We start from the raw sequence: 21007 nt of genomic DNA on the forward strand, positions 1-21007 counted from the left end.
AAATGCCTATCATTGAAGCCTTCCTAGGCTCCACTTTAATGTTTTTGTGCCCTTTGAATAATTTATAAAGGTATTGGCACGAAGTGAAAGCACTAAAAACACTAACCTTGGCATAAAAATTTTGCAGCTTTATAAATGTTTCAATGGCCGCTGAATCCCAACTATTTTCTTTCACATGACCTACTTTAATTTTTGAAAATGAGGGTGCAAAAGAAATGGATGGGTGGATTTCTCACAAACATTATCATGGCTCCCACCTAGCATCCCATTGCATAAACTTCGGCATAAAATCCTCATCAGGTTAGAAGTGTCATCACAATGTGGTCCACCAAATCAATGGTTCAAACATACGTCATCATATGTACAGTGGAGATGGTGGAGTGGAAATTGGATTTGCATACTGAGTTACACTTTTATCATACTTAGTAAACACAATTGGGCCCACCTTGAATGTAAGTAGTCTATCCACATCTTCATTTGATTTTACATCTAAGCAGATTGAAGAATCAAGTGGATCATATAATTGAAAACAGTGGGGATAATGATTTCTACAATGAAACTTTTCAAGCCCCATAGTGATGTTTATTTGTCTTCTAACCTGTTCATCAGACCATACAGAAATGGACGAAGGGAAAACACAAATAAAAGCTTGATCCAAAACTTATTTTAAGCTTTAAGAATTTCTCAACCGTAGATGTTCAATTCAATTTGTTTCATGTGGTGCGATTCATTTAAACATTAGATATGCCTATTTTTGAGCTAAAGCCCTAAAATTATCCGGTAAAATGGAGGGACGGAGAAGAATAAATACATGAATCACGGTGGAGCTGACACAATATGCCCAGTACGCTAACATGAATGTCCCTATAACCGTGGGAGGGGTATGATTGGAAATTGGCTCAGCAAATCCAGTCAAATTGACGGGGGCGTCAAACTGCAACTATTCCCCGGCGTCGTCGGGCGTCAAAGCTGCATCTGGTACTCTTGTCAGTGAAATCGAAAGTCGCAGTGAAAGCGAGAGAGAGAGAGAGAGTGAGAAAGAGAGAGAGAGGCGATAAATAGCCATCAAAGCCCCATGTCACGCTCTCCTGCGTCTCTCCTTCCCCCCCATCTCTCTTAGGGTTTCTTCCATCTACCTCTCGGGGAGAGCTGCTGCGATGCAAGAATTCCACTCCTTTTTCTACTCGAAATCTCAGCAGGTTAGTAACAACAACACGTCAAAGATCTGCAGAATTCCTCTTAATTTCCGTGGTTTTGGCTTTGATCCAGAAACTCGCGAGCTTTTCCGCTTCTAAAACGATAAAGATCGTGGAACACTAGAGAGCTGGTTTCTGCAACGATCCGACAAAGATGTTAAGGTTTCCAGCTGGATTTGTTGGATTTTGAGCGCGGAATGCGAATTTTTAAACCCTAGATCCGATCGGGCTTGATAATTTAGGGAGTAGATATTTTCTGTTGCTTTTTTTTTTTTTTTCCCATGCGATTTTGGTAGGATGGCGTTGACTGTGCTTGAAAAATGAAGCAGTTCGAAGATTCTGGAGTGGAAAAATGAATCAGTTGAGTACTGACTGATTCGTAGTTCTTTTTGTGACTTGAAAGCGTCGTTTGGGCGATAAATTCAAGGGGTCGTTTGGATTGTGGTAATGGGGTACTTGTGTTTGGATGCTCCAATTTGCTTGTAAATAATTTACTAGCAAAGCCCCCTTCTTATTTACCAGCAAAAAGGTGAGTTTTCATTTAATAGTAAATGAGGAGATGGCAACGGCTCTATTTTTTTTTTTTTTTGAATGAAAGCCTATAAAGCAGATTTCATTTACCATTTACAGGCTATCCAAACTCTGTGAATGATTTACTAGTAAATCAAATCATTTACAACTTAAAGCCAAACAGACAGGCTGTACATCATTTACAGCTTTTAAGTGATTTACTAGTAAATCATTTACAACGTAAACCATTTACCACCATCCAAACGACCCCCAAGGGAATTCTTCATTTTCGATTCTAGTTTTTGGATGGATAAATTGTATTATATGCATTCAAATCGAAATCTACTTCAGTTGATTATGTACAGGATTTTGGATTTGTCTGCGATGACGTTTTTTTTTTTTTTTTTTTTTTGAAAACTACATGTGAAAATGTTTGGAGTGCAAGAAATAAGGAATCTTTCCCTGATCAACTGATAGCTCAACAGCCAAAATCTCCATTTAGGCTTTGTTTGGATGTTCACAAAACTGTAGAAGTTCTAAATGTCTTTCTAGATCTTAATTTTCTTGTTCACGCAGTCAGGAATTGGGCCTAAATTTAACACATGGTCCACTTGGGGGCGAGTGTCAGCTGCTCCAAGCACAAACTGAATCGATGCTTTTTATCTGTTTCGGCTTAATTGCCCCAGCTTTGATTTGACAGACATTTAAACACCTTGAATTCTTATGGGGGTGTCTGGACTCGAAAATTTTTAGAAAGGGATGGTTCTTCATCTAAAAAAATCCTAAATTCAGTGGGCCCTGCAATGACACATAAGCAATACCTTGTTGTTTTGCTTCTCCCACGAAATGTGTTGATGCAAGGTCCACCAAATTTGATGTTTTAGACAGAATTTTCAAAAGTTTTGTATTAGAAAGGACCATAAGAGTCACATTTTGAAACTCTCAGTTCATTGTGTTAGTCTTTGGTGCAAAATTGTTGTCTTTTTTCAAATAAGATGCATCTAGTGCCTGCTTTTTTTTTTTTTTTTTGCTTTTGTTTTTGGTTACACTTACATGCTGGGGTTTTGACAGGACCCCTACTAGATCATAAAAAAGATATGAAAGAACATCCTTGGATCGAAAGACAAATGAATAGCAATTTATAATTGTTGATCTATTTCTGCTTGTATTGAGTGCCCTGTTTGATTCTTTGACCTCTCTATACAAGTCTATGGAATTTATACCTTTCAAGTAACGTGCAGTGGTGGTTGAGGTTAGGTTTCATTTTCAGATTGTTTAGCACGAGAAAGTGTCGGATAATTTTGGTTTTTTTCCCCCTACAGATTTAGTGCCTTAGGAACCAAGGTTTTCATTACTAGATGATTTTGGGGAAGTTAACAGGAATTTTACTTATTGTTGCAATCAAAACCCCAGACCTTACTAACAGATGATGGCGGTGTGCATTTGCTCTTTGATACGATGATTGTTTTGGGTCTTTTACCTTCTGGATAGCATGTTGTAAAAGTTGAGTTTGTCATCCAAGATGGTAACCAATGGAACAATCCTCTGAAAATTGTGTTGAGTTCCCAGTGAGAGCATAGATTGCTGATTCATTTGAATCAGATGTGAATCATCCGAGTTGACTTGGACTTGCTCTAATCTGATCTGGTTTGGTATAGGGAGCCACACCAAAATATGTCTGGCTCATATGAGTCAACCCTTGAGTCAGGCTATTTGTGACTTGACTCAGGACCGAACAAGTCCGTTTGAGTCATCAATTCAAAAAACCATGAGCGAGAGTTGTGTATGAATACATTGGATTTGGTAGCAATTAAGCCTCGGTAAAAAGAGGAAGGTTAGTGTTTGGTGGGCAGCTGATCTTAAGGGCGTGTTTGGTCTGTGGACTAAAATGGTATTGAATTGTATTAGATGGGATTAACATCGTTATTGCACAATGATTGCATGTTTGGAAATACCATAGTATTCTAGCCATCCAATCCCATGTTTGGGGTAAAATTCTTGCTATGGGAAAACACTGGATTAAGCAAAATCCTGTTTGGTGGACCATGGAATTGTAATCAACGAACCAAATTCACAACGGATGTTATTCACTTGTACACACATATATCCAGAATGTCAGGTGTAAAGGGTGTATATGGATGGATGACATGGATAAATGCATGCATCAATGTGGGGCCCACTCACATGTGTAGTGGATTTCAAAATCCACGAAAACCCCACATCAGATCAAATGCAATTCCATGGGACCAAATGCAATTCTATCCCACCTAATCCCAACCTTTCCTATCCTCCCCAAATTCTGGATGGAATTTGCACGGGACCAAATGCAATTCTATCTCACCTAATCCCATCTAATACCATGCACCAAACGCCCCCTAAGTTTTTTCCAATCTACCATTTAAAAGCTGACCTCAAATTACTGGTAGAAAGGCTGGGATGATGATGGCAATATGCATGAGACATTCTATATGTCCTTTTAGTATGGTTTTTGATTCATAAGTGTGCCTCAACATTTTTACATCTATTTTGTTTTGAGTTTGCTTCTACCTAAAGCATTCTTGTTAGAGTTTTTTAAGCAATTGGGATTCATACCAAGCGCCCTCTCATCTATTTGGTTCCGAGTTCACTTAAACCTAAAGGGCCTTTTTGGTACATGGGCTTAGATGTGATTAGGCCGGATGGAATTGCATTTGGTCTCATGCATATTACATGCGGTGTTTGGGGAGGATGGGAAGGGTTGGGATTAGGTGGGATGAAGTTGCATTTGGTCTATGCGGGATTTCTGGTGGATTTTGAAATCCACTACACATGTGGGCCCCACATTGATGCATGTGTTTTATCCATGCCGTCCATCAATATACGCCCTTTACACATGACATTATAGTTATATATGTGTACAAGTGACCGCCATCCATTGTGAATTTGGTTCATTGATTACAATTCTATGATCCACCAAACTGGATTTTACTTAATCTATTGTTTTTCCCATAACAAGAATTTTATCCCAAACATGGGGATTGGATGACCCAAATGCCATGGCATTTCTAGACTTGCAATCATTGTACAATAATGGTGTTAATCCCATCTAATGCAGTTCCATACCATTTAATCCTATGGACCAAACAGGCCCAAAGCATTCTTGTTAGAGTTTTTTTAAGCAAATAGGTAGTAATAAGCACTGACGCCTCTCATCTTAAGCACCCACCGACCCATATGCACACACGCAAACAAAAAAAAAAAAAGAAGAAAGAAAGACAAAACAACCAAATGGGTCTTTTCATGGCAATCTTTCACTTTGCAGTGTGGGCGGTGTCTTTCATGATGACAAAGGAAACAACATCCTTTTTGTTTTCTGGTTTGGCAGGGAAGGGGAATGCATCTAAGGTGAGCGTTGTGCCCTTTTTGAAAGGGTTGAGGCTCCATACTAAGGAGCTAGAGGGCTCAGTCTTTAGTTGTACGATCCTTCTGCCAGGTACTGCTCCTCTTCGAATTGCTGTCTAGGTTTGTGCTCTTTCTCCCATTACGTAGTTTTCATATGCCTGCCAGCATTTGAATAGATGCTTCCCTGCTTCTGCTACTGAATCAGCTGCTGCTTAGGTTCATGCTTTGTGTAACTATAGCCTGGTCATTGTGGAAGGACTCTTCGTGTCATTAAGTGGGCAATCAATAAGCATACATAGTTGTGGAAGCTTATTATTATTATTATTATTATTATTATTATTGTTAAAGGAAAATCGGTTCCTTGCCTCGACGCTAAACATCCTGCTCACCCTCTCCTCTCAAAAAAAAAAAAAAAGAAGGAAAAAAAAAAAGGTTTCTTTAAAAACTTACTGTGGCAGTATGCAACTTGTTCACATATCAAGTTGCTTGTACTTGGTTCTTTCCTAGTATCTTCTTATTTCAGGATTTTATTTTTCACACATCAATAATCACCGGGCGTGCCATATGGAACTTCAATAAAATGATACTGATTTACTCAACTCCTGTTGGTAAAGTTACTCTGCTATTAATGTACTCTTGTAGGTTCCTTTAGTACCAGTTGGTCACCTCTATGGTTTCATGGGTGTTTTCTTCTGCTGGAATCTCAAAGAGTAGGCATTATCAGGCTAAAGGAAAAATCATCATTCCCAAGAAACTGATTTTCTACTTAAGATCCTGATCCTTATCAAATTCATGTGTCAATGTCTCACTTTGCTTGACTTGATCTAATTTATATAATACAAGACTACAATTAATTCTTAAGTTCATAAAAATATCATACATATAATGTGAGTATATAACTATATAGGCCAATAACAACAAAGAGATCCAGCCAGCATCCATCTCCCTAGGTGAGCTGGCTAGTGTACAACCCTACTTGAGCCCCGTTTATATACTACTACTTGTTCCGTCTTGCCTAAATATATTATGTAATTCAAATGAAAAAAAAAAGTTACCTAGTGTATGCTAAGATCAACTAAGTGCTAATGAAAACCAACATATTGATGCCATATTGTCTAAATTTCATTACTCATTAGACACCAAATGCATGTAATTTATTGATTAGTATGCTTAATATGCTTAATATTGGAGGAAATGGATTTCGGTGTGCATTTGATCAACGCAATTTTTTTATCTTGATTAATGGTTCCCCTTTCGGCTTTTTCAAAGCCTTTAGTCTAGTGTCTCTGGCAGGGAGATCCCTTCTCTCCCTTCTTGTTTGTGGTTATCTTGGAGGTGCTTAGCAGAATGTTGACTAAGGGCAGTCCGTGGGTTTTTGTGAATGGTTCAAAGTGTTGATTTCATTATATCTCATCTCCAATTTGCTAACGATACCATTTTTTGCGAGGTTGTCGAGTTAATGGTGGACAACTTGCGTAAAATTGTGAGGTGCTTCGAGGTAATGTCGGGTTTGAAAGTCAAAATCTTCAAAAGTGAGATTCTTGGGATTCACTTGTCTGAGGTGAAAGTATCCAGGATGGCTGATATATTCAGCTGTTGAGCCGGGTCTTTCCCTTCTACATATCTTGGCCTCCCTCTCTGTGTGAGCAAACCACCTCAATACTTGTGGGACAAGGTTGTTGAAAGGATGAAGAGGAAGCTCTTGTCTTGGAGGAGCAGACGTCTGTCCTTGGGTGGTAGAATCATGCTCATCGAAGTTGCTCTCTCGAACTTTCCCCTGTATTTCATGTCCTTGTTCAAGTTCCCAAAGTCGGTTTTAACTTTTAGCAAGGATAGGAAGGTTAAAAAGGGATTTCCTTTAGCAAGGTGCTACGGTTAAGTTACATTCCACTTGCTGGAGTGGGGGGAATTGTGTAGACTTTACAGGGAAGGACGTGTGAATATTAGATGGCTGGAGGATGTCAATTTTGCCTTGTTGGGCAAGTGGGTTTGGAGATTGGGATAGAAGAGGATAGTCTTTGGAGGATCATTATAATAGCCAAGTATTGTATTATTAGCATGGGATTGTGGACCAGGGCCTCCTCCCTCTATTGAGCATCTTATCTTTGGAAGCTGGTTGCTTAGTTGGTAAGTCTTCAAGGGGATTGGTTTCTTTGTTGGGATGGAGAGTGGATTTGGTTTTGGGATGATATCTAGATCGAGGAGATTCGCTTGGATCAGAGTTTCCTAGCCTCGCTAGGCTCTTTCCTTTTGTGGATATATCGACAGCCCAATGCTTCTCTGGCCTAGGTGTGATTGGTGTTCAAGGTTGATACGAGCCATAATGGGTATTATAACCACCGTAACGGCCGTTATGAACTCTTTTTTTTTTTTTTTTTTAAAACCCCGAAAAACCTATATCTGCCCAGTAATGGCTGTTACAACCCCATAACTTGTAATAGTTGCCACCATTACCTTTACTTAATGGCCTTGTAATGGCTGTTATGGTACACCGTCGTGGTGTTTGGTCCCCTCCATCTAGGCGTAACCTTACTGATGCTGAGATGGACGAGTTGCTGAATCTCGTAGCTTGTCTCCCAGGGATCCGACCTTCATTGGGTATGAAGGATTGCTGGTTTGGTTGAAAGATAGATCAGGAAGGTTTTAATTCTAAGAAAAAAGATAGATCGGGAAGGTTTTAATTCTAAGAAAACGGATAGATCCTGAAGGTTTTCCATGAAATCTTTCTACGGTGTAATGTCTTGAGTGACCTCTGGTGTGAGGTGCTATCACACAGGCCAAATCTGGTCCTATGTAGCTCCACCTAAGGTAGCGGCTTTTGTGTGCCTCATAGGAAGGAATATGGTGCTCACTATTGATAATCTGCATGAGAGGGCTATGGTGCTCCCTAATGTCTATCTCGTGTGCATGAAAGATTCAAAATCGGTAGATCACCTTTTCATCTAGTGCCCCTTTGCTAGGGGAGTGTGGGAGAGCATATTGGAAGTCTTTAAAATTCCTTGGGTGATGCTGGGATCTGTCGAGAGTCTCTTCCTTGGCATGCAGGCGGCCTTAGGAGGAAAGGAAAATCGAGATGGCGGCTGACGTTGCTTGCTGACCTTTGGACCTTTAGGTGAGAGGAACAATTGATGCTTTAGGAATCTCTGCAGGTCCATTTCGCCTTTTCTTTATAGGGCTGTAATGTACATTAGGGAGTAGGCTCCTTGATTTTTGGGTGTTTTCTTTTGATTGTTGTGGCTTGCCACTCATATTGTTTCAGCCTTTGAGCTTTTCTTTAATAAACTTCATTACTTCTCCAAAAAAGAAAAAAAAAGAAAAAAAAAAAAGAAAGAAAAAAAGAAAAATTAAGAAGAAAAGAAAAAAAATAGAAAAAGCATATTTTCGTGTTCGACATTATTTTCTTTTAAATTCTTGATTATCTGAGTCGACTTATTTGTGGTACAACCAAGTCATGATCATCTTACAAGCTAACGTCGTCTGTGACCACATCTTAAGTTGATTTTAGGTTTTGAGTTAATGTAATATGGATTTGTAGGAAGAAGAAAAGTTAAAAAAAGTGATTCGTATTTTTTTTTTTTTTTCCATTTTTTAAATATTCCAAACCCTTGATTTCAATGTTACAAAACAGAAGGTAATTGTAGTGTCGATGTACCGAAAACTGTAGTAAATACTGCAGTGTATACTGTAGCAAGAACTGTAGGGTTATTATTGTTTCAGGAATCACAAGCGTCAAATATTGGAGGTTTTCAATATGGCGAAATCATGTGTAATGGAGTGGGCAAGAGCATCTTCCAAAGATATCACCCATTTCTCTGATATTTGGTCTCAGTTGTAAATAGTTTCCAGTTTGTTTTTGTCCTTTTATTTCTCTTGTAATTTTTTTGGCTTCGGGCCTTATTCAATAAATTATCATTGTTTCAAAAAAAAAGAAAAAAAAAGAGACAAGATTTGCAGGGCATTACTGCAGCACACTGCTTCTGTAGAAAAACATTTTAACTACTAAAAGAAACATAAAAGACTGGAGACCTGCCCTGTTTTTCAGACTCCAGACATGTTTTACCCTATGGGCCGTAGACTCACAAATTGGCGTTTAGGATGCAAATTTTTACCATGTGCTCCTTAACCTTAAGATCTTCCCGGCTTGTATTGTGGACATTATGTTCTCTGTGACAGTCAACTGTCCTTGTGGCTTCTTGTTGACTCAAATGAACTTAAATCAACGTGAAATTCATGTGGCTCTCATCAGCTCTGTATAGGGCTGTAACAGCTTGTATTGTATCAGTTTTCAGGACTGCTATGCACCCGAAACTGATGTATAAAACCTTGGTAATGAGTCTTCATCAGCAATCCCCAATGCCAATATGGTTGATCGCAGCAGCCTTATTGATGGGAAACACCTGAAAACTTCAGTTGCATGTGTTTGAGTTTGAGCAACACTTCAACTAATGTTTTTACTTCCTATTATTCATGCTCTATATAGAATCTTGGTATCTGGTTTTTGACCTTGAGTGTTCATTATCTCACCAGGAGGATAGGTGCCTAGATGAGATGAAAGGTGGAGTCAATCAAGACCGCAAAGAGGACAACAGATATTAGGGCTTGGAACAATCTTCGGTTGCATTTATGGCGTCTGCCAGTCTGGGACATGGTGGTGTTGGCAGTTCCAGGGCGATTAACAATTTCAAGGGGTCGTCAAGTTCTGTTGATTGCCTCAGGAGAGAAATGCTTGAAATGAGGTTAAGGGACAACAAGCTGGACCAGGATGATGACACGGTAACCTGCCTCACTGAAGTGTGGTGATGGGGACCTGTTTGTTTGTGTTCCCAAATGACCAGAATTCCCCTATGAGTGACTGTGATACCTTAATTCCTCCAGAGTTTGGCATCCACATTGACACAGTGGGTGCTGCACGTTGGTCATTCACAAGGCAAATAATGCACTGGAATTTCCAGAATTTGTTCTGAAATACAGAGGTCTCTTCTCTCGGAAGATTATTTTTATTCTCTATTGTTATGCTTTCTTGTGCAGGATATTGAGCCCGATATTATTGATGGCATGGGTGCTGAGGCTGGACATATAATAGCAACAACTATTGGTGGTCGAAATGGTCAGCCCAAGCAGGTTCAAAGCAAATTCGGTTTTTAATTTAGTTTGGTGGATTATGAGCTTTGTGTGTTGGTATCTGACATGTTGCATGTCTTGATTGGATAAACAGACGATCAGTTACATAGCAGAACATGTGGTTGGGACTGGTTCTTTTGGTGTTGTTTTCCAGGTATCAGAATTTATGATCTTTTTTCTGAGTTAGTTCACTTAACCATTTCTTGTCTATGAGGGTTGTTTAGATAAACTTTCCTGCTTTTGTTAGGCTAAATGTAGAGAAACTGGAGAGATTGTCGCTATCAAGAAGGTTCTCCAAGATAAACGTTATAAGAACAGGGAGTTACAGATTATGCAGATGTTGGATCATCCTAATATTGTTGCCCTCAAGCATTGCTTTTTCTCAACAACAGACAAGGAAGAACTTTACCTCAATCTTGTGCTTGAGTTTGTCCCTGAGACTGTTAATCGCATTGCAAGGCACTACAACAGGATCAACCAAAGAATGCCCCTAATATATGTTAAGCTCTACACTTATCAGGTTTGGGAAATTTCCTTTTCATGGTCTTTTTTCTTTCTGCATTTATTCATACAATCCAACACAACCATCCAAATTCTCAAGTGCATATACTACATAAGTGGTTGCAAGTTGCAATGGTAATACTAATTTGTGCTTGGACATGCTGATGGGAACGAAACCCAAACAGTTGAGAAATTGAAATTTCTGGTTGAAATCATTGACCTGGTTGAAAAATGTAATTTTTATTAATTTGTTGATGTTCTGTTTCAACTGCTAGTTTATTTCAAATCCTGTGTTATGCTCATTCTCATTGGCAGTCTCGAATATCCTAAAATTGTTATTACTTTGTTTCAACTGTGATTTCTTTCAAATCCTATCTTATTTGTCTGACGTGCCATAACTTTGTGTGGGCTCTTATCCCTTATTCATGGGTTCCTCATTGATTCAATTCTAATTTGTTGGTTCTCTTTTATCAAATTCAGTTCTGTTGTGTTGTTTTATGAACAACGTTGATTCTAACTGAGAAAAAGAAGGCAATCGCTGGATCTTTGACATGTAGAAGTGACTTTGCTTTTAATTAGCCCAAAGTAGTTTGATCACCGTGCCATAACCTAAATGTCTTCCATTAATAGGATCAATGTTCGCAACTGTGTGGAAATTTCAAGGGGGCTTCTGAGCCACTCAGAATGACGTGGGTTATTATTGGTATTATCATTTTCTAATGGTGAGTTATGCGGGGTTATGTAGCCTGAATAGGCTGTGGAGAGCTTTATCATGGTTTCATTTTCCACAATAAGAATATGTTCAATAGGAATGTTTAGAAACGAAACCATCTTTAGAAAGAGTTGATTGAATTTTGATCTACAGGTTTTGGAGATTGAATGGGCTTTTTATTTTTTATTTTCAGAAACTTGGAGAATTGGCTGAGTCGATGAAAAGTTAGTAAAAACCACAGGAAAAATGCATGCAATAAGAAACTAAAACCATTTGTTAGGGTTCCACATTGGATAGAGTAATATTATATTGGTGGATGAGGTCAGCTGTTTTGAGCATGATTGTCTGCCTGTCTTTTAGAGATCCTGAAATCAGGATCTGTTTAAAATTTTAGGCTTCCAAACTTTTTCAAGTCTATCCATTGAGCAAATTAGAAAAAAGATCCATGTTATGGAGTGAGAACCATGGCACATAAATCATGTATTTTTATCAATGTTAAAATTTTCAAAGAGCTTCAATCCATCTAGAACTTGCCATTCACTTGGCTAAACATTTATTTTCTTATGCATGCAAGATCTTTTCCCAACATCGAGTGAAGAGCATGCTGAATCTTCAGAAATTTGTGAAAAAGTCAGTGAGGGCGATTGAGTGTACATTTGAGCTACCTAATGGTGTTTTATGGAATTGCCTGAGATCCATAGCATCGCTCTATGAATCTTAGCAAGGAAACTATCCCTAGTTGACCAATTCCTAATCCAGAGCACATGGTCAGCCTTGGTAGCACTGGTGCTCTTACCTCAGAAAAATGACAAAGCTTCTCTTTTCCAAAGATTTGCCCTGGTAGGCCGCAACATGGTTTCTGATTCTATTATGTGGAATTGCCTGAGATCCATAGCATCGCTCTATGAATCTTAGCAAGGAAACTATCCCTAGTTGACCAATTCTAATCCAGAGCACATGGTCAGCCTTGGTAGCACTGGTGCTCTTAACTCAGAAAAATGACAAAGCTTCTCTTTTCTAAAGATTTGCCCTGGTAGGCCACAGCATGGTTTCTGATTCTATTTTGTTGGGACATCAAAGGACCTACTTGGGTGTACTAGAGACGGAGACGACCACCCATATCAGCAGATTTGCTATTCTCTTTTCTGTTTTTCTTTTTCTTCGTTATAATATACTTCGCGTTATCTTTCAAAAAAAAAGAAAAATATCTGCCCAACTTTCTTTGTAGATGGGAGACGAGTTCTAGATAGGGCCCGCTGGGCTATTTTGAAGACCCCACATGCATTGGACGTGCATTAGGAAGACCCCACTTTGGGATGATGCATGCTGGCTGCTTAGGATACTATTTTAGTCATAGGATTTTTATTTCATGTCGATTCGACCGTTGGATCTTGTCGATCAGGCCATCAGGCCACCAGATCTACTAGATCTGGGCCCCTTGGACTTTAATCTTGCTTTCTTTATGTTTTTTTTTTTTCTTTTTTGTTGTTATTTTTAGGATTTATTTGATGGTTTGGGTTGATAATAAATGTTTTAGTTTTCTTATTTTGGATGATGGGCCATTTCACTTGTAATTATTCCGTTTTTTTAATTATAAAAGCACAAGGGGGTAGAGGTCTAACCTTAGTGGTGTTATTGAGAAGAAAGAAAAAGAGAGAGACTCTCTTGCGTGAAGGAATTTTTCTCATTGTGTTTTAGGGTTTGTGAGAAACCCACCATTCCAATTGAATTGTGGTAGGGTAGAAGCTTGTTTGGTGGTGGATTCCCCAACGTACATTATTCATTCTCTTCTTCAAAATGTATTCTTATTCTTCTATTGTCTTTCTCTTTCCCTTTCGATTACAACCTTCTAAACCCAACAAAAGTCAAAACCCCACTCAATCCTCCATCTCTTTCTTCTCCTTTACCTAGCCACGTGTGGGCTCTCGTTTAGGCCTTTTCCTCTTTGATTATCCTCCGAACCTCCCTAATCCCTGGATGCTTTAAATCCCTAAAAACCCAATTCCTAAATCTCCATCCATGAATACAAAACTCTAATGAAAATTTGATTTTTTTTAATGAAACTTTTCCCAAACCAGAATTTTGCTTACATCTTTGTCTATCCATGTGTTTGTTGCACTACTCGCGCTAGATTGGAAGTCTCTACTTCCAAGTGGGCCACTCTTGAGTTATCTTATATTTTCGTGCACCGCATATGTGATAACTTTCCATCTCTTTCTTCTCCTTTACCTAGCCACGTGTGGGCTCTCGTTTAGGCCTTTTCCTCTTTGATTATCCTCCGAACCTCCCTAATCCCTGGATGCTTTAAATCCCTAAAAACCCAATTCCTAAATCTCCATCCATGAATACAAAACTCTAATGAAAATTTGATTTTTTTTAATGAAACTTTTCCCAAACCAGAATTTTGCTTACATCTTTGTCTATCCATGTGTTTGTTGCACTACTCGCGCTAGATTGGAAGTCTCTACTTCCAAGTGGGCCACTCTTGAGTTATCTTATATTTTCGTGCACCGCATATGTGATAACTTAGGATCTTCGTGTTATAAATCTGCATTTCCGAATCTATTATATGGATATGCTTGATTTTACTTGTTGATTGTTGAAATTAATGTGTAATTGATTTCTCATCTTGCATCCTAGGATATTTTCCATCATCCTTCATCATATATCCTCCAAAATTCAATTTCATCCACCCACTTGGCCAAGCTATGCATCTTTGGGCATGTTCAATGGGTTGTAGTTAAGGCAACTGCTCAAATTCATTGACAACTGATGCGGGTTGCCCTTAAGAGTTTTAATTACCAAATTAAATTATAAAGATAACAGTCAGTACATGAATCATAATCATACTAAATTTATATTCAATCAACAATTTGGTAGATATTATCTCAATTAGGATTTTGAGATGGAAGTTCTCTCTCTTTCTTTTTATATGTGTTGAAACTTTATTCCTAAGCAAAATACACCTGCCTAATTTACATGGAGTGTTAATCTCCTAGTGTATATTGATGACCTCAAACCGTTTTGTCCCATTTCCATTCCTCCAAGGCCTATTGTTTAATTCTCATAGAAGCTATCATATGCTTCAACTATATGCTTATTGCTTAGTTAAACTTTTGACTTTGAAATGCTTTTTTTTTTCTTTCTTGGGTACTTATGTCTGTATCCCATTGTTATTGAAGTTATTTTACTGTTGATAATAATTTTGAAGGTTACTTTAATGTTTTGTTTTGGGTGCAGATCTGTAGGGCACTGGCTTACATACACAATTGTGTTGGTATTTGTCATCGCGATATTAAACCACAGAACTTGCTGGTAAGATTCCTCAGCTCTGATGCATATAGGCATTCTACTTTTAATGAATTTGTCACCTTCACCCCCTCCCCTCCCCAAACAGAAAATATAAAAAATAAATTAGCTCTGATTTTAAGAATCCCACTTCTGTTGCTTGCCTGGCCCTTTTATCTCAGAGCCACTATTTAAATCCGCTGACAGTAAGTAATTCATCCTTGTTACTTTTGGTTATACAAGAGTACTATTGTGTGACCTGAAGTGGAGAAGGGTGGGTGTATTTATGAGTCAGGATAGGTGATTAGGTGGATGATGAAGGATGCTGATAACAATTCTTCAAATCCCCTTTCTATATGCCTGCATGTTTATAGACAATGCATGCTTGTACTTATTTATTTATTTTTCTTTCCACAATGGAGAGACTGAATCCTTGATACCGGGCATTCAAAATACTTTACCAAATTTCTAACAACATGATCTTGATGTGCTTAGCTTTATCAATAACTTTGGGATGACCTGATGCTCAATGGTGTTGGGGGATTAGGTCAAGGGGTGGTCAGTGGGTCTTTTGCTGGTGGAGTTAATAATGTGTGAAATGTTACCTTATGCTATTACATAGGCCTTAGGAAAAAAGAGAACAATAGAAATTTGAATGACAGAGTTTCCTTGGTAACAAATATCAAAACGAAGATCATTGCTTTTGTTCTTAGTTGTGTTCATATTACTCAAATTCAAAGATACTTTTAGCTCTGATTTCTTCTGGAATTGATAATGAACCATTAGCTATGTGGAGAAGTCAAAAGTAATCATCGTTAGAAACCTCTTGCTGGTATTTGGAACTAAACTTTTTGATTGTTGCTCCCTTGGCAATCCTGGTCTCTCTGGAATGGTTGGTGTGTTGAGGAGCGACGAAGGAGATTTGTCATGGGTTTCTATGGGTCATGCAGTACTGGTGCGGTTGGGTCCTTGTAATAGGTTTCTCTGGGCCATGTGGTACTGGTGTGGTTGGGTCCAACGAGGTTGAGGCAGTTGCACTTTGGGAAGGTTTTCCTATCTTCTCCAGCTCTTTCTTTGGGGCAGTCATTGTAGAAGGACATTTAGAAGTGCTATCAAATGGGCCTGGGATGACCCGGGGCTTTGCGAAATTGCGTTTGTAATCTCAGAGATTAGGGTAACCTTTGGAATATTTTGAGGGATTCGAATGAGATCCTCGATTCTCTTGTGACAGAGGGAGTGATGAGAAGGGCAATCGTTATTGGCTTGTACTACCCTCATCCTTAAGATGCATCGTTTGCATTCTCAATGTATTATCCTCTGTATGTTTAGTGTATTAATCAGCATGAAAATAAGTTGGGTGGCTGGACTTACGTGCTCGTGTGTATATATTTCTGTTTTGGTGGAAGGGTTCTGGTTTGCACATTATGCTTGTATGATTTGTCTAGTTGTGCAACCATGCATGAGAACTATGCAAGCAGTTGCCTTGACATGTTCTTTTTTTCTTCCCCTCCCATTGTTGAAGTGGGAGGATCATGTAGTAAATAGGAACTAAATGTGATGTGTGCATGTAGAGGATGCTTCTTTCGTTCAAGGGAAGGGACGCGGAAGGTGTCTGAAAGTTTGTTACTTGGGACTTCAACAGACTAATACATAAATACAAACCACTTTAAGAATTTTACAGATAGGTCTAAAAGTGGAGCAGGTTGCTTTCCAAGTTATCAGAATATGTGTGGGAACAGTTCTGTTGAATTTTGCACTCTCACTCTCTCTCTGATCCTTTACATGCTAAATTGTTAATTTCAGGTGAATCCCCATACACATCAGCTGAAGCTCTGTGATTTTGGTAGTGCAAAAGTACTGGTAAGTCTTTGCAATACTTAATTAGTTAGTTTTTATGATATTGACTTGTGTTTTTGAGGTTGAGTTTGTCTTCACAATCCAGGTGAAAGGAGAACCAAATATCTCTTACATTTGTTCGAGATATTATCGTGCCCCCGAGCTCATCTTTGGTGCAACCGAATACACAACTGCGATTGACATGTGGTCTACAGGCTGTGTAATGGCTGAATTACTCCTTGGGCAGGTGGTTTAACTCTTTTATAAAGCTTTATCACTTTTTTACTTTCTGTGATATGTTCAACAGCTGTACATTTTTCCTGTTATTAATCCGTTATTCTGAAAATCTCATCTAACCTATTTGCAATGTAGCCTTTGTTTCCTGGAGAAAGTGGAGTTGATCAACTGGTTGAGATAATCAAGGTGATAATATGACAGCAGCAGATCCTATACACCTCTTGAACTGGTTTAATAGGCTTTGACACCCCACGCCCCTCTTTTTTTTCCTTGTTTTCATTTCCCTAATTGATTATATAGGTTCTAGGAACGCCCACGAGGGAGGAGATAAAGTGCATGAATCCAAACTATACCGAGTTCAAATTTCCACAGATAAAGGCTCATCCGTGGCACAAGGTATTGGAATACTGCTGACTTTATTCTGTTGCTGAACAACTTTTGTTATTTGTACCATTTTTTATGCATATCTTAATTTTTGATACTTTTGAAGTCATGTCCCCTATTTTATTTGAACCAGAAATTATGAAGCACTGATGTAAACTAAGTACCACCATTTGAAATAAATTCTTTGGTAGAAAAAATAATCTCATCAATGACCATATTTATAAAGCATAACTCCTTCATAATTGACAATCATTAGGCTGCTTCTTATGGTGGTTGTGGGAAACATAGAAGCAGCTTAAATATAGAGTTTTGACCGGGTAACTTTGATAGTCATTACTCATTATCATCATAGCCCTGTTCCTGCTATCTGGGGTCAGCTTTAGGGATCTTGCTTTGCTAATCATTCCTCAAAGCAGGAATTGTCATTATTATCTGGAAAAAAGTTTAGCAACTAGTTGCTCATTTGACATCATCCCTTCTTTACTCAACGCTTGGTATGAGGATGTCCAATTATGCAATCCCTTGTTAGCAGTGACATACAGACATATTCTGTTATTTATTTATTTTTATTTTTATTATTTTGTAGTGATGATCTATTGTTATTTTTTTTAAAGATAACAACATTTATTAAGAGACCTGTCGAAGGACAGAAAAATAATACAACGCCATCAGAACTTGACAGCAAAAAGAGAGGCAACTGAAGCTGCTACGTCGAAAGGGGCCTAATCCTTAACAAGATTTAAAATTAAAGAAATCACCCCATGAGTGAAGGAGCTCTCTTTTCGAAAACACCACGTATTCCTTTCTTTCCAAACTACCCAAAAAAATGCCCAATGAGCCTCCACATGACTTTACCTGCCTTCCCACTTCCTCCACCATGCCAAGCCCATCGGAGATCCTTTATCGATTCTGGCATAACCCAAGCCACATTAAGCTTTAACAAGAAAGAATTCCCACACTTCTTGGATGTAGGTGCAATGGATAGCTAAGTGGTTAATAGTCTTTGCATCGTTCATGCACATTAAACAAATATTTGTAAGAACAAGGGATCTCTGTTGAAGATTATCGATTGTGAGAATTCACTTTCGTCCGACTAACCACACAAAAGCCATGACGCGAGGAGGGGCCCCGTAGTGCTAATGAAGGTATGGGTAGGAGGGACCTTGATGAGTAGAAGAAGCATCAATAAACCGGAAGAAGGTCGCGACGGTGAAGATCCCAGACTTGTGCCTTTTCCAAGTCGACAAATCCTCCTCAGGGGGCAAAGGCATCTCATTCTTGAGGTGATCTAACAAACTAATAAACTCCCCAGTTTCGTCATCAGACAAATTTCTACGAAATGGAGGGCACCACACCCCCAGATATATCGTAACATTGGGAGACATGGATGAAACGATTTGGGGCTAAGTTTGTGATGCAGACATCAGTGGTGCACCTTTTAAAGTGTACCAGAGGAGGAGGCATCGCCGACAGAGTACCAGAGCAGAGGAGTTGATGTGGATGGACGCTGGGTTCATTAGACCCATTTTCTGACGTGTTATGAGTGCAAGAGTGGCATGACTGCACCTTGACTGCAAGCCCATGAGGCGGATTTCACACCTTGTCGCAGCCCATGGGGTATATTTCACACCATGTCGCACGGGTGTTTTAGTTTATGCATCCTTTTGTTCTTTTCCTTGTTTTCAGGGGCTTTAGTGCATTTTTTGTTTTTTCCCGTAGCTTATGTATACGTTGTGAGAAACCCTGTTTTATTATTGAATGAATGAGAATTCGTATGCTTTCTTCTCATCTTTTTTTACCAAAGAGATTAGGGTTTCAGGAGTGTCAATGATTCTATCTCGGTTTCAAATTTTCTTTCTTTCTATATCTTTGAGGTGTAGGAAAAGGTAAGAATCAACCGTCTTCTTTTCTTTGATGCCTCATAATCCGTACTTTCTTCTATCTCGAACCCATCTCTTCTTCATCTCATTCGTTCCTCTCTGGATATTCCCTTTTGGTTTGAACGGAAAAGAGGGATGGCTAGCTAGGAGAATCGGATTCAAACTTAACCGTGGACTGGCTTATGCTAGATATGGGATATCCTCATATCCCTATGTCCTCCATTTTTTACTGTTTACATGATTTTATGCTAATGGGCATGATATTGACGGAATGATTTCATCTCTGTGTTGATATTTGCTTAATCCCTGTGATTGAAAACAATTAGTTGATTAATTTTATTATTTGAATCTCTTCAACCTGATTATACATTCATCTAGGGTTAGGCCAAACTTTATAGCAGGTCCTGAGCATGAGTGAGGAGACTTAGAAACTTTAGGAAGATCTTCATTAGTCGAATGTTGGGGGAGGCTCGGGCAGAGGTTCAAAAGGAGATGCTGGCTCGAAAGCCGGGGTAGAGCTTCGAGGCAAGTTAGGGTGAGCGTTTCCTCGAAGTTGGCGGCCAAACCGGAGGGGTGCCAGTGGAGGCATCGAGACGTGGTGCCCTCCCTTTATGCTCTCTCGAGGTCAACAATTTGGATAGTCCGTGGTTGGGATCACCTCTAGCATCAAAGGGGGTGTGGCTCGAGGTATCCTCGTGGATGGAGGAGATCACGACATGTGTTGCCTTATATCTTTTGGAGTCAGAAATTGATTTCATCCTCAGACTCGTGTCCAAACAGAGGTCTGAAGCAGTGAGCCACCTGTTCCTCTCACTCATGCTTCGAGTGCCCCTTCGAGCATGTGTGACCTTATGTCATGTGGAAATGAAGCCATTAGATAATCGAGCGCCTCAAGTATGTCACATGCGAATGAAGCCACTAGATAATCGAGCGCCTCAAGTATGTCACATGCAGGGGTCTCTTTATCTAATCCCTTATCTATGAAGAATATTTTTCCTTATTGCAGGTGTGTACCTCGCACGATCCTTCTCCATGATCACAGATCATCCTCTTCAAAGGCCTAACAGATGAGGTGGGCGCAGATTCGTTGACTCTTCATTTGCTGGAAGGTGAAGGTAGCGCTACTCTTATGGGCACGGTGTGAACAATGACTTCCAAATTTGCTAGACTAGAGATCGGAGAGGTAGAGCGATGGCAGATGTTGGCAACCATTGTCCCCAGTGCTCAAGCCTTATGCAGCGAGAGTTGTCAGAATCTTTGGATGTCGCACCGTTGTAGGTCACAATGGAGACGACAACAAATTTGAGGGCGGGGAGACTCAGGGCATCAAGGATCCTCCATTTCAAGAAGGGTCTTAGTCTCAAATTCCCTTTCGAAAGAAGACTTAGATTGGACCAAGGATGTCATGTGCTGAGTGGGTAGAAAGATCGGCATTTCATTCCATGCCCGGGATGAGGATGCAATGGCCTTGTTTAAGTATATTGAACAACGAGGTGAAGAGGTGACGGGGGGATCTTTGAGAAGAAACTTCAAAGTTAATAGAGAGCTTCTTATAGACTTGAAAGCTCAATGAATTATGAGACGATGGGTCTCACAGGGGAAGAAGGCCAAGATCGGTAACCCAATCATTATTCTTAATTGGAATGTTCAAGGGTTAGGATCTAAGGTTAAGAGGGCCCATATTAAAGAATTATGCAGGAAGTCAAAGGTGCATATTATTGCTCTTCAGGAAACAAAATTATCTTCTTTCGACAATAACGTAGATTTTGTGGCCTTAGATGCCGAAGGTTCGACAGGCGGGATTGTGTTTGCATGGAATGCAAGTATTTGGAAGAAGGTAGATAGTTGGTGCGGTAAGTTCTCTGTATTAGTTGTTCTAGTGGACATCTCCTCTGGTTTCCGTTGGGTCTTTTCTTCCATTTACGGTCCCTATAGGGTGAGACACAGAGCTTCCTTTTAGG

At 39.3% G+C, this 21007-nt stretch overlaps 1 protein-coding gene across 6 annotated transcripts in view; it reads left to right on the plus strand.

Annotated features, from left to right (window-relative positions):
• Nucleotides 1–988: 988 nt before the first annotated feature.
• The window catches only part of LOC131242804 (shaggy-related protein kinase kappa), a 34820-nt gene continuing 14801 nt past the window's right edge, over nt 989–21007 (plus strand). Inside the window, exons 1-11 of one of the 6 annotated variants that reach the window (XM_058241690.1) lie at nt 993–1199; nt 5071–5207; nt 9615–9860; nt 10116–10208; nt 10303–10362; nt 10456–10728; nt 14662–14736; nt 16513–16569; nt 16652–16792; nt 16918–16968; nt 17083–17178. In XM_058241690.1, the coding sequence (XP_058097673.1) occupies nt 9711–9860; nt 10116–10208; nt 10303–10362; nt 10456–10728; nt 14662–14736; nt 16513–16569; nt 16652–16792; nt 16918–16968; nt 17083–17178 (996 nt within the window). In that variant the 5' untranslated portion in view covers nt 993–1199; nt 5071–5207; nt 9615–9710. Of the gene's footprint in view, nt 1200–5070; nt 5208–9614; nt 9861–9951; nt 10015–10115; nt 10209–10302; nt 10363–10455; nt 10729–14661; nt 14737–16512; nt 16570–16651; nt 16793–16917; nt 16969–17082; nt 17179–21007 lie in introns of those variants that run through there. The other 5 variants (XM_058241688.1, XM_058241689.1, XM_058241692.1 and 2 more) reach the window with 5 other exon arrangements.

The sequence above is a fragment of the Magnolia sinica genome, chromosome 4 (assembly GCF_029962835.1).
Source record: "Magnolia sinica isolate HGM2019 chromosome 4, MsV1, whole genome shotgun sequence".
In the NCBI taxonomy this organism is placed as follows: domain Eukaryota; kingdom Viridiplantae; phylum Streptophyta; class Magnoliopsida; order Magnoliales; family Magnoliaceae; genus Magnolia; species Magnolia sinica.